This window comes from Nomascus leucogenys, chromosome 8, assembly GCF_006542625.1.
Source record: "Nomascus leucogenys isolate Asia chromosome 8, Asia_NLE_v1, whole genome shotgun sequence".
In the NCBI taxonomy this organism is placed as follows: domain Eukaryota; kingdom Metazoa; phylum Chordata; class Mammalia; order Primates; family Hylobatidae; genus Nomascus; species Nomascus leucogenys.
In genome coordinates this window covers 28,759,588-28,773,115 of record NC_044388.1, presented here as the reverse complement: position 1 = coordinate 28,773,115, position 13,528 = coordinate 28,759,588, and the positions used below count along the sequence as shown (strand labels likewise).

Sequence of the window (13,528 nt, the reverse complement as noted above, 5' to 3'; positions counted from 1 at the left end):
TGTACACGCAGAGAAGATAGGGAGAACCGAGAATGTGCTGTTAAAATTAGAGTAAAACTGCTGTAAGCAGGTTAAGTTCTCATCTAAAGAGATCACATTTCCCCATCATACCCCTGCTATCCATTTCCCCCAAGTGGCTCATTAGAAAAAAAGATGGCTAGATTTCAAAAAGCAACTTGGAGAGATTTCTATAGGATTTTTCTTTAGTTCAATCAATTCAGAGTTATCCCTTACTTCCACAAAAATAGCTTTTTCACACATCTCTGCACACACAGTCACACACACATATAAAACATTGGCAGCAGGTACTTTTAATTTGCTGGAAAATATTTCTAAGAAGTCAAAAAGCTCCAGCTGAATTGCATGCCCTCTTATTGGCTCACCAGACCAGTTGAGGGACCTGATTGGTCCTTGATCCTGAGGACCGATAAGAACGGCTATAAAATCCCTGGGTGCAGCTCTTGGGCCCCCAGTTTGCAAAAGCCAGAGGTGCAAGAAGCAGCGACTGCAGCAGCGGCGGCAGCAGCAGCAGCAGCAGCGGCGGCAGCAGCAGCAGCGGAGGCACCGGCGGCAGCAGCAGCAGGAGCAGCATCAGCAGCAACAACAACAAAAAAAAATCCTCATCAAATCCTCACCTAAGCTTTCAGTGTATCCAGATCCACATCTTCACTCAAGCCGGGAGAGGGAAAGAGGAAAGGGGGGCAGGAAAAAAAAAAAAAAAACCCAACAACTTAGCGGAAACTTCTCAGAGAATGCTCCAAAACTCAGCAGTGCTTCTGGTGCTGGTGATCAGTGCTTCTGCAACCCATGAGGTGGAGCAGAATGACTCTGTGAGCCCCAGGAAATCCCGAGTGGCGGCTCAAAACTCAGGTAAGCAGCAAACCCAAGAGCGGTTTCTCCCCCAAAGAGCTGTCCTCATTTGCCTCTCCCTTTTGCAACTGTGTCTGTGACGGCTGATCTTGATAATAAATGTGCTTCATGCCTGATGGCAATAAACTGCCAGTGTAATCCAATAGCCTTAGGCAGTGGAGCTCCTTTGTTTAATAAATTGCATGCAACTAAACGAAGAAGCTGGACGCTCTGCTGAGGGTATTTCATTGCATAAGCCTAGCCTGATTGCCTGAAATCTGGCACGTACCCTCTTGGAGGGGGAGGGGTGAGAGGGGAGGAAAGGCTTGAATGTTGGCATGCTTCAAAGCGCTCTCTATACTTTCCAGAAGCTGATCTAAGGTAAGACCTGGCTTGTTTGATGCTGTCCCTCTTCCTTTCCTCTTAAGACCCTACCCCTTCACTTCTTGACTTCTCTACCTCTTAAGAGAATACACAGAAAAGCTCCCTCTTCAGCCTGATTTTCAGAACCATAGCCCTCAAGTCTGACAAATCCAGGGCGGATTCAGAGAAAACCCTATACATCCCACCCCCAACCCTGCTGCCTGTCTCCCTCCTGGCTCTCTAGGGCTCCATTCAGTCGTCCCTGCAGCCCGTAGCCAGAGAGCCCCTGGAAAAAAAAATTGTGAAACGTAGCAGCTGTTTCTCCAAGGGTAAGGTCTCACTTTCGTCTTGACTCTTGGAGCAGTTAATTGTGCATTATCTTGGCTTCTGAAGGAAAAGAATCATTAGGAAGCCCGCATTGACACCTCTGCCTCTTGACTTCTCTGGCTCCACTTGTTCCCCTTCCAATACTGCCCTCTGTCCTCCAACTGTCAGCAAAGATCGGATCGCAGGTGTCAAAATGCTGCAGATGATGATCCCCTTGGAAGAGCACAGGTCCCTGCCGAGAGGAGGGCTTTCGCTTCACTTCCTTTTGTACTTAGTTGCTATAGAGATGCAGTGATTCACAATTCGAGCTTGCCTAAAACAATAGCAGCCCTAATGCATATTAAAACTGCTTAAAGCAAAGTTATAATTTAAACCCGTGGAAATATATAATTAGGGAAATGACTTGTAACATCCTAGAGGCTGCGGGTGGTGGGAGGGGGTGGGGAAGACTAACTGAACCATGCTTTTGATCTCAGAGGAGAATCCTATGGCATGAAGGCTGCAGATCATTCCTTGCCTAGCTGCCTGCCAGAACACCCCCCTTCTGTGGGAGAAAAATTACTTTTATGGGAGATCTTATCCAGAATGTAGAAAGCCTCATGCAAGTTTTTTGCGGTTTTCTTCCAGTCTTGCACAGGGATGCCTTGGCCTGGTTATTCCACACCTGTGTTTCTTTTTTCTTTCTTGCTTGCTTTTTTTTTTTTTTAAAAAAAAAAAAAAAAGCTTTTAATATGAAAGAAATTATACATACCTCTAAGCACTGTCCTAGTGGAGGGTTGGGGTGAAACATGAATGGATCAGATTTCTTTTTGCCAATATGATGGTAAGTTAAAAGCCTGAAATCAGAAGGGTCTCCAAGTAGACTCCTGGCACAGTCTTCTCTGCCATTCAGACTAAAATCCCATGCTTTTTACTCGGGAGTGCATTTTTCCAAAGCTAGATGGATTCCCTGGCCCTTTTACCACTAGCCACTGTCTCCCGCCTTCCCATGCTTTCAAGTGCTAAGCAATGACCTTTGATTCTATGGAATGGCATAAAGGCACTGTGCATTTCAAGACTTGAGCCTCACTTCTCCAGACACCAAAATTGGAGGTAATGGTGAAACAGGGAGCGTGTGTCTGAAACAGAGAACTCCCTTGCTGTCCATCATGTGCTCCAGCTCTCATAAGCAAAAGGAGCCTGTCTATCCTCTCTTTCTCATTCAAATGGGTCTATCAATTGCCCCTCATGACAGATTCCTAGGATAAGTTCTTCTGACCCCATGTCCTTGAAATTCACCTCTGCAGCCACTTGAGCCCACCCAGCCATCCTCACTGTTTGACCCAGAATGGATGGATTTGTCTCTTTCAGCTGAAGTGGTTCGCTGCCTCAACAGTGCTCTACAGGTCGGCTGTGGGGCTTTTGCATGCCTGGAAAACTCCACCTGTGACACAGATGGGATGTATGACATCTGTAAATCCTTCTTGTACAGCGCTGCTAAATTTGACACTCAGGTAATAAGACCTTGACCCCTGCTCCCACTGGCTGCTTGTCTTTAACAGTGTGTTAGACCATTGTTCTTAGGAACTAGTCTTGTAGGGAGCCAGCCCTGCTTCTCAGCTTCCACACTCTAAATTCCCATCTCAGCATGTGTATGCACAAGTGTGCACACACACACACACACACACAGAGGCACTCATCTGGCCAGGAAATAGGTTCTGTATAAGACACTCCCCACTCGCTCTAATGCATGATTCTAAGGAGCTAGTAGAGGCTGTCTTATAAGGCCAGAGGTGATAAGCCAAAAAGATTTTCCTCTGTGAGAGGACATAAAAATGTGCGTAGAGCAAGGAAGTTCTCTCTGCATGACCTAGCATACTAGCTTTTGATCTGAATTCTCAAAGTCTCAATCTCAAGAATATAAAGTCAGATTATGACTATTTTTAAGCTGCAGAATGGTTGATCATGGTTCATCTGTTTTTTTCTCTAATTTCATTTCGGTAGAGCTCAATTCTCAAGGGAATCCAGGGAGGTGTGGGGGGGGCATTTTTTTTTTAATCCTTAGCCAGGAAATGCAGTCTTCTCATTGCAAGGATATGCAGATGGCCATGATATGTTGCCCAGATGAGCCCCCTTAAATTCCTCCACATGTATGCCCATCCTCTTTGTCAGGTCAAGCTAAAGACTTCCCTCTTGTCCTTCCTCCATGGCAGGGAAAAGCATTCGTCAAAGAGAGCTTAAAGTGCATCGCCAATGGGGTCACCTCCAAGGTCTTCCTCGCCATTCGGAGGTGCTCCACTTTCCAGAGGATGATTGCTGAGGTGCAGGAAGAATGCTACAGCAAGCTGAACGTGTGCAGCATCGCCAAGCGGAACCCTGAAGCCATCACTGAGGTCGTCCAGCTGCCCAATCACTTCTCCAACAGGTACAAACGGAGTCTACTTTTTCACAATCAGGGGACTGGGAGCAGGTGGCTGGCTGGCAGAGCCAGACTGGGAAGGAGGGTTAAATTGCCACAGTCATGCTCTTATTTTAGCTTGCAGTCTTCCCAGCTTTTGCAGGAAAAAAATATGTTTGTGATTGGTTGTGACAGTTTAAGCAGCTTGGGCTTTTTTTTCCCTACTGTTATAGGAAAAGTCTTTTCATGCAGCTCATAGAAAGCCAGCCTCATCTGCAGCATCCCTGGGCGCTTTCATTGACCATTTTTTGCCATAAGCCTAAAGGGAATGGTGAAGTTTCTGGAAACAAGATTTTAAGACATCAGATTTGGCTGAAACGATGACCATGCAACAACACAATTGGCCATGATGAAAAAAAAAAAACCCTCTGGTTAAATGTCATAATGCAGATTTTAAGTCTCCATCTATTTCAAATCAGTCCCAAACATAGTCAGAGATTTCACTGGGTAGCCCAGAGCAAGCTATCTCACTTCCCTGGGGCTCAGATTTCCTTTGTAAAAAGCAAAATGGCTGGACTGGACAATTTTCAGGTTTCCTTCCAGGCCTTAAGTTATCCCATTCCTCTAGCCCAAGATTTCCTAGAATGAGTGTGTCCTATGGCTGTCCAGATCCTATTCTCATCTTAGTATTCAAACACCACCCAAAGCCACTGAGCTAGTACAGTAACATCTGGGCATTGTACTTTTCAGTGTTTTTACCAGCCAGGAGTGAATTCCTGTTACATGAGACAGCTGGCATCTTCAGTTCGTGTGCGTGGCCTGGAAAGGTTCCCAGCAAGAACTGAGAGATGCTGATGGGGTTGGCATAGAGGTCTGGCAGGAGCAGGGCAGGCCAGCCAAGTTTAGCCCCCTGTGATATCCCTCAGCCTAAAAACCTGACTCCCAGTCTTGAATTTCTATGATTCTTTGACTCTCCACTCAAATCTGCACATATCCACAATGATCAGTCCTTTGCATGTTACTCTGACCACCTGAGAGTTATCACAGGCTTATCTGATTAATTTCCTAGCCAGGTGCCACCACGCTTCTTAAGATAGTGGCAACAGCCAAGTCTCTCTGGGGCTTACGAGTGATTTAGTCATGTACATACATGCAACAAAAAAGTAGTTCCTCCTTAGGGAAAGGCTAAGGTGCCTAACACAAATGCTTTGTAAAATTTGTTATTCACCCTTAACTACAGGTGAGTGCCTTTCAGAACCACAAGTCAATTTGTAAAAATCACTTCTCTAGTCTTTGGAAGTGACTTTATCACGGGGTTCTAAATGGTTTCCTCAGAACAGAAAAATCCAACCATTTCTCTCAAGTGGGCTGTCTCTATATAACTCTTGGTTTTAAATTTCCCCGAGGAAGATTCTTATTGCACAGAGGAAACAGGGGCAGGGAGTGGGGAGGGGAGATCTGATTAATTATTGGAGACTTCCTTCACCATTAGGAAAAGAAATGAAGAATTCTTAGCCAGACAGTGGCTAAGGACAAAGTATGTGTTTGTGTGGTAATTAGGGGTAGGGGGAGAGGCACATTAGCAAAGCCACTATTACAATTTAGATCCTTAAGGATTCCGTGACAAATCATGATCTATATACGGCATATTTCCAATTTTGAGGTGATACTAATCTCCCTATTTCATCTGAAGTAGCGTCTTCCATTAGAAAGGCAGAGAGGTCTTTATGCAGAACTATATAGCTACTAGACTAGAGGTCCCAACTTATCTGAGAAGAGACTAGTAAATTTTTAACCAGGCCATTATTTCTTCTAATCAGTGCCTTATTTTCAACACCTTTAGAAAATGGTCACAAAGAAAGTCTTCTTATCTCCTTCTTTCATCTTAGGGACTCATTAGGAAAGGTCAATTGGAGAAAAAAAAATGTGGCCAGCCCTTGAAAACCAGAATCTTCCATGCAACCTTTCTCCAAAAATTTCACTTTAACAGGCTATATTATTCCTGCTCAGGATGGTAGAAATGTCCGGTTCCATGCTGGGCTTGCTTTGCTCCACTGAAGCTGCTCACCTTTCTGAGACATCCTGCTTTCCCAGCCTCTATCCCACCATAGACACACGCTAAGTCAGTGCCAACTGGCACAGAATTGCAAGAGGAAGTAGTTACAGGTTCATTCCACCTTCCTGTGACTTATCTAGCATGAGATTTGGGGCTGGGAGAATCCAAAAGCCTGTGACTGGACCAGGAGCCAGAACAAGGGGGTTTTCCATGACAGAAATGCATCTAGAGGGTAAAGAGGTAGCTGGAGTTTCCACCTGCCTGAATTTGCAGACTATGCTTTCAACCCTGTGGGAAGCAGGCAAAATTGATCAGGCCAGCAGGGCAGTGTGAGGCTTGGGAACCACTTAGACCAACCCAGATCCAGAGTGGGAAAACTGACAAAGCTTCCAACTCTCTAGGGCATGGATAGGGAACAGGAAACAGAAGAATAATATTGATCAAGGGAAACAAAGGACTATTTATAAACCCTCACACAGAACGTTCCTAGGCAGTATGTGTGTATTTGGGTAAGCATGGCTGTAACAGTAGCTATGGAGAATATCTGATCTTATTCTTTATCAAAGAAAAAAGGTCAGGGATGGAATTTTCAAAGTGAGAAAAAAGGAACATAATTAAAAAGGTCCTTTCGGGCTGGGTGATCAGAACACTTAGTCCACCAAGTCTTTCCAACACATCTCCTCCATCCTCCATAAAGATAAAGAAAGGAATCTTCTTCTTCTTCTTTTTTTTTTTTTTTTTTTGAGACAGAGTCTCACTCTGTTGCCCAGGCTGGAGTACAGTGGTGAGATCTCAGTTCACTGCAACCTCCTTCTCCTGGGTTCAAGCAATTCTCCTGCCTCAGCCTCCTAAGTAGCTGGGATTACAGGCACTCACCACCACGTCCAGCTAATTTTTGTATTTTTAGTAGAGACAGGGTTTCATCATGTTGGCCGGGCTGGTCTTGAACTCCTGACCTCAGGTGATCCACCCACCTTGGCCTCCCAAAGTGCTGGGACTACAGGCATGAGCCACCATGCCCAGCCAAGAAAGGAATCTTCTTAAGCAGTCCTAACTACCACTGCAAAGGAGGGGATATAAGCTCTATTTTTTGTAAAATTGAGAAGAAAAATGTGTATTGAATCCCTAGAAACATAGAATGTCATAGTTGGAGATGATTGCAGAGGTTAACTAGACTAACTGCCTCGTTTTACTGATTAAAGAACAAAGGCTCAGAGAGTGGAGTGACCTGTTGAAGGTCACACAGCTTGTGAATAACTAAGTTGGGCTTAGAACTCATGTGGCCTTGAGCCAAGCTATTTGATTTCTACTTCAAAAATGGCAGCCAGCAAAATCTGCAGGAAATAGCCACAACCCAAATATAGAATACCAAGCACAATCGAATATATGTGCACCATGGTAGTCCACAATTAAATTTGTATACTTTCTCTCCCAAAAGGATGGACACATCCTACCAATAGCTATAGGAACTGTAAGACCATAGCACAAGAAGGTGCTCACCAAATAGGTGACGATTGCTAAGTCAACTTTTGCTGGAGACACAACCTCTTAAATAATCCATCTCACTTAGTGACACAGGAAAGGGCTATGTCATTGGCAAGCATGATCCCAGAGATAAATGGCTATTCCAGCCCTTACTGGACAGGCACTGGTTAACCTATTGCTCATATTGAGAAATTGGTGACATCAAAGAATTCTGACAAATTTTCCAGCCTTTGAAGAACTACTAATGGAGACATGGACTTTTTTTTATATTCTAAAGAGTTTTCTCAGCCTGCCCTTGCTGAGTTAACAAAAGCCCCATGAGGGAAATAGGATAGATTCCAGTGGGGGTGGGTGGTTCTCACTAAGAGCCCTCAGGCTGGCAAGGGTCATTGTCAAGAAACACTAAGGTCAGGTATCATATCTGAGCCAGCAGACAAAGCAACAGTAAAGGTAGAAAGGTAGAAACCCTCCAAAAAAGAGCAGGCACTCGACAAAGTGGGGCCTGAAGGAAATGTATGGCCATGAAGCTGCAAACCTGGCTACAGAAGCTTAATTCCCTTAAGGGTACTAGACTTCTTTGTCCAGACAAGAGCTTTCAAGTCCTTCTAAGAAAGAACTTGCATTTCTTTTTATCCCTTTCTAGGGAAAGATTGTATTTTCCAGCCCATTTGGGGACTCATCTGGCATGAACAGCTCTTTCTAGAAATGGAAGGGTTAACTTCTAAGTTATGAGGTCCTTATTGGAGGGATGGGAGATCAGAAACCACCCACCAGGATCTAATCACCCTCTGAAATAGACACAGCCATCCAGGGACCCAGGTCCTGGCAGAGCCCAAGAGCCAGGAGATGCCTGGAGATCTATGTGGGTGTGTAGATGTCAGAAGCTGCTGGTGCAAAGTTGTTTATTCTATGTTTTTCCAAAACTGGTTTTCTCCCCATTTCCCCATCCAAAGGAGATCTCCTTTGACTCATGTGCTTTGTAATTCCAAAGAGTTGGAAAATGTTCCTCTGTGCCACAGAGTCCCAATTTGGACCACAGCTGGATATAATTCTCCCTGGAGGGAAGGGTTTCACCAGGACTGTGTCAGCAACCAAGACACTGCACTTGCCTCTCAGTCCCCAGCTTCCTTCTGCTGGGCCACAGAAGAGTGACCATATCACCTCATTACCCACGTTCCATGCTATTTACCATACATCTTTGAAATAACCTCTCTGGGGGATTAAGTTATTCTGGAAAGGTGTTTGATCCTGTGCACTGGGCGGTGATTTAAAAATAAGCAGGTTTCTTTTCACGGAAGATCTGGTGGCCCCAGAGATCCTTCGGCTCCTCTGAGGAAAGGTTCTCTCCATGTAAATACTGCCGGTCACTGTCACCGAGTCTCTTATTAGCGAACACAGAGATAATGGGTTTTGACAACTCAACTGTGACTGCAAAATGGACTAAATGCATCCCAGTCTAAATTGGAAAATACCTGAACTGTCTTCCCAAATAACAGGACAAGTCATTGATATGCCCTAAATATTAGACAGGTTAATCCTTTCTGAGCCACAAAGCTTAGCTACATTGCTTGGGGGTATTTAAAGAATTCCCTCCAAAGATGAAGGTAACTGATACCAAACACAAGGGGTTTTGGTAAAATTTACTAAAACTACAGATAAGTTTTCTTCTGGGAATCACTACTTATTGGAGAGAATGATATTCTTAAAACTCCATTTCCTTAGTGGCTGCAAAATATATCAACAAATGTGCTGTAAGCAGGCAATGTAGCACGATGGCACTGGGCCATAAGGAATACAAAGAAGGACACAAATCCTGTCTTCAGTAAGCTTACAGTCTAGTCAGCAAAAGAAAGCCATCACAAAACCATCAAATGCTGGCCTGTGTGATGGTGAACAAAGATCTATAAATATCCAAAAAGGGAAGAGGTTAGCAAACCCTGGTACACTAGGAGAAGGATTCATGAATTATAGTAGCATGAACCCTTAAAAATAACCAATATTTCCATTTAAATAGCCTTCTTGCCTAGGATATGGCCTTCTGACTACAATATACCTTTGAAGGAGGGCTGAAGATAGAGTCAGTCAATATCTTTTATCAGGGCTGTCCAAGTATGTGATAAGGGAATTAGATTTTGTGGAAAAATGCATGGCACACAGAAGAAGGGGCCTTAGACAGAAGTTTCATCAGAAGATGCACACATCTGCACACACACACACACACACCTGTGCCCCCACACCATCAAAAAAAGGAAAATTACAAAACATCAAAATAATTACACATGCATGTACAATGGCTACTAATCTCAGTGTTCAGCGTTGGACTCACTTCATTCTAAGTTGCTTCAGCTCATCCACCTTAGTTTCTTCTTTCCAAAATGAGAGTTGAACTAGTCACCAAACAGCCTCTGTGGTCCCAGCTAGCTCTGTAATTCTGTTCCTAAAAATGTCAGTCACCACAGTCAGCCTGCTCTTCAAAGTGTAATCTAAATCTCCTCAACTCTAAACATGAAGATCTGTCTTGCATTGTGTGGTAAACCCTAGGAGCAGATGCATTGAAACTAGGGAGACATGGCACAAGGGTTAAAGAGCAAAAGCCACCTTCAGCTGATGAGCTATTGACGTTTGCATGGTCAGGCCATTAGGCACTCGTGTTGGCTAGAGCCCGGGTGAAAGCCTGGGTCTCGCCTGGCTCTCACTGGATGACTACCATATGCACTCTCTTTCTTGATGCAGATACTATAACAGACTTGTCCGAAGCCTGCTGGAATGTGATGAAGACACAGTCAGCACAATCAGAGACAGCCTGATGGAGAAAATTGGGCCTAACATGGCCAGCCTCTTCCACATCCTGCAGACAGACCACTGTGCCCAAACACACCCACGAGCTGACTTCAACAGGAGACGCACCAATGAGCCGCAGAAGCTGAAAGTCCTCCTCAGGAACCTCCGAGGTGAGGAGGACTCTCCCTCCCACATCAAACGCACATCCCATGAGAGTGCATAACCAGGGAGAGGTTATTCACAACCTCACCAAACTAGTATCATTTTAGGGGTGTTGACACACCAATTTTGAGTGTACTGTGCCTGGTTTGATTTTTTTAAAGTAGTTCCTATTTTCTATCCCCCTTAAAGAAAATTGCATGAAACTAGGCTTCTGTAATCAATATCCCAACATTCTGCAATGGCAGCATTCCGACCAACAAAATCCATGTGATTATTCTGCCTCTCCTCAGGAGAAAGTACCCTCTTTTACCAACTTCCTCTGCCATGTTTTTTCCCCCGCTCCCCTGAGACCACCCCCAAACACAAAACATTCATGTAACTCTCCAGCCATTGTAATTTGAAGATGTGGATCCCTTTAGAACGGTTGCCCCAGTAGAGTTAGCTGATAAGAAAACTTTATTTAAATGCATGTCTTAAATGCTCATAAAGATGTTAAATGGAATTCGTGTTATGAATCTGTGCTGGCCATGGACGAATATGAATGTCACATTTGAATTCTTGATCTCTAATGAGCTAGTGTCTTATGGTCTTGATCCTCCAATGTCTAATTTTCTTTCCAACACATTTACCAAATTGCTTGAGCCTGGCTGTCCAACCAGACTTTGAGCCTGCATCTTCTTGCATCTAATGAAAAACAAAAAGCTAACATCTTTATGTACTGTAACTGCTCAGAGCTTTAAAAGTATCTTTAACAATTGTCTTAAAACCAGAGAATCTTAAGGTCTAACTGTGGAATATAAATAGCTGAAAACTAATGTACTGTACATAAATTCCAGAGGACTCTGCTTAAACAAAGCAGTATATAATAACTTTATTGCATATAGATTTAGTTTTGTAACTTAGCTTTATTTTTCTTTTCCTGGGAATGGAATAACTATCTCACTTCCAGATATCCACATAAATGCTCCTTGTGGCCTTTTTTATAACTAAGGGGGTAGAAGTAGTTTTAATTCAACATCAAAACTTAAGATGGGCCTGTATGAGACAGGAAAAACCAACAGGTTTATCTGAAGGACCCCAGGTAAGATGTTAATCTCCCAGCCCACCTCAACCCAGAGGCTACTCGACTTAGACCTATACTGAAAGATCTCTGTCACATCCAACTGGAACTTCCAGGAACCAAAAAGAGCATCCCTATGGGCTTGGACCACTTACAGTGTGATAAGGCCTACTATACATTAGGAAGTGGCAGTTCTTTACTCGTCCCCTTTCATCGGTGCCTGGTACTCTGGCAAATGATGATGGGGTGGGAGACTTTCCATTAAATCAATCAGGAATGAGTCAATCAGCCTTTGGGTCTTTAGTCCGGGGGACTTGGGGCTGAGAGAGTATAAATAACCCTGGGCTGTCCAGCCTTAATAGACTTCTCTTACATTTTCGTCCTGTAGCACGCTGCCTGCCAAAGTAGTCCTGGCAGCTGGACCATCTCTGTAGGATCGTAAAAAAATAGAAAAAAAGAAAAAAAAAAGAAAGAAAGAAAGAGGGAAAAAGAGCTGGTGGTTTGATCATTTCTGCCATGATGTTTACAAAATGGCAACCACCAAAGTCAAATGACTAACCTATCTATGAACAACAGTAGTTTCTCAGGGTCACTGTCCTTGAACCCAACAGTCCCTTATGAGCGTCACTGCCCACCAAAGGTCAATGTTAAGAGAGGAAGAGAGGGAGGAGGGGTAGGACTGCAGGGGCCACTCCAAACTCGCTTAGGTAGAAACTATTGGTGCTTGACTCTCACTAGGCTAAACTCAAGATTTGACCAAATCGAGTGATAGGGATCCTGGTGGGAGGAGAGAGGGCACATCTCCAGAAAAATGAAAAGCAATACAACTTTACCATAAAGCCTTTAAAACCAGTAACGTGCTGCTCAAGGACCAAGAGCAATTGCAGCAGACCCAGCAGCAGCAGCAGCAGCACAAACATTGCTGCCTTTGTCCCCACACAGCCTCTAAGCGTGCTGACATCAGATTGTTAAGGGCATTTTTATACTCAGAACTGTCCCATCCCCAGGTCCCCAAACTTATGGACACTGCCTTAGCCTCTTGGAAATCAGGTAGACCGTATTCTAAGTTAGACTCTTCCCCTCCCTCCCACACTTCCCACCCCCAGGCAAGGCTGACTTCTCTGAATCAGAAAAGCTATTAAAGTTTGTGTGTTCTGTCCATTTTGCAAACCCAACTAAGCCAGGACCCCAATGCGACAAGTAGTTCATGAGTATTCCTAGCAAATTTCTCTGTTTTTTCAGTTTGGTAGATTTCCTTTTTTCTTTTTTTTTTTTTTTTTTTTTTTTTTTGGCTGTGACCTCTTCAAACCGTGGTACCCCCCTTTTCTCCCCACAATGATATCTATATATGTATCTACAATACATATATCTACACATACAGAAAGAAGCAGTTCTCACAATGTTGCTAGTTTTTTGCTTCTCTTTTCCCCACCCCATTCCCTCCGATTCCCCTTTAAACTTCCAAAGCTTCGTCTTGTGTTTGCTGCAGAGTGATTCGGGGGCTGACCTAGACCAGTTTGCATGATTCTTCTCTTGTGATTTGGTTGCACTTTAGACATTTTTGTGCCATTATATTTGCATTATGTATTTATAATTTAAATGATATTTAGGTTTTTGGCTGAGTACTGGAATAAACAGTGAGCATATCTGGTATATGTCATTATTTATTGTTAAATTACATTTTTAAGCTCCATGTGCATATAAAGGTTATGAAACATATCATGGTAATGACAGATGCAAGTTATTTTATTTGCTTATTTTTATAATTAAAGATGCCATAGCATAATATGAAGCCTTTGGTGAATTCCTTCTAAGATAAAAATAATAATAAAGTGTTACGTTTTATTGGTTCCCCCCATGTCTTTCATTGTTATTCTTGAAAAACTTATTGAATGAGAATTTCTGAACGTGAACCACAGACTGATTAGTTTCTTTAAAGTCACTAATTGTCAATATGTAAATTTGACATACTGTTTAAATCAACATTTTCTAAGTTTTTTAAAAAACATTGAGTGGCTCCCATTATTCTCACTGATGATATCCCACTCCTTACAAAGTTGGAAGAAGC

At 43.4% G+C, this 13,528-nt stretch overlaps 1 protein-coding gene across 1 annotated transcript; it reads left to right on the top strand.

The window, feature by feature from the left end:
* The first annotated feature begins 473 nt into the window (after positions 1 to 473).
* On the top strand, positions 474 to 13,311 carry STC1 (stanniocalcin 1). Its single transcript, XM_003272877.4, has 4 exons — positions 474 to 870; positions 2,890 to 3,032; positions 3,732 to 3,943; positions 10,191 to 13,311. Exons 1-4 carry the CDS (start codon positions 753 to 755, stop codon positions 10,459 to 10,461), a joined length of 744 nt encoding a protein of 247 aa, XP_003272925.1. The 5' UTR covers positions 474 to 752; the 3' UTR covers positions 10,462 to 13,311.
* The last annotated feature ends 217 nt before the right edge of the window (positions 13,312 to 13,528 follow it).

Coding starts and splice junctions, on each gene's coding strand:
- STC1 (XM_003272877.4), top strand. CDS start 753: ATGCTCCAAAACTCAGCAGTGCTTCTGGTGCTGGTGATCAGTGCTTCT. Junction 871..2,889: donor AGTGGCGGCTCAAAACTCAG/GTAAGCAGCAAA, acceptor TGTCTCTTTCAG/CTGAAGTGGTTCGCTGCCTC. Junction 3,033..3,731: donor CTGCTAAATTTGACACTCAG/GTAATAAGACCT, acceptor CCTCCATGGCAG/GGAAAAGCATTCGTCAAAGA.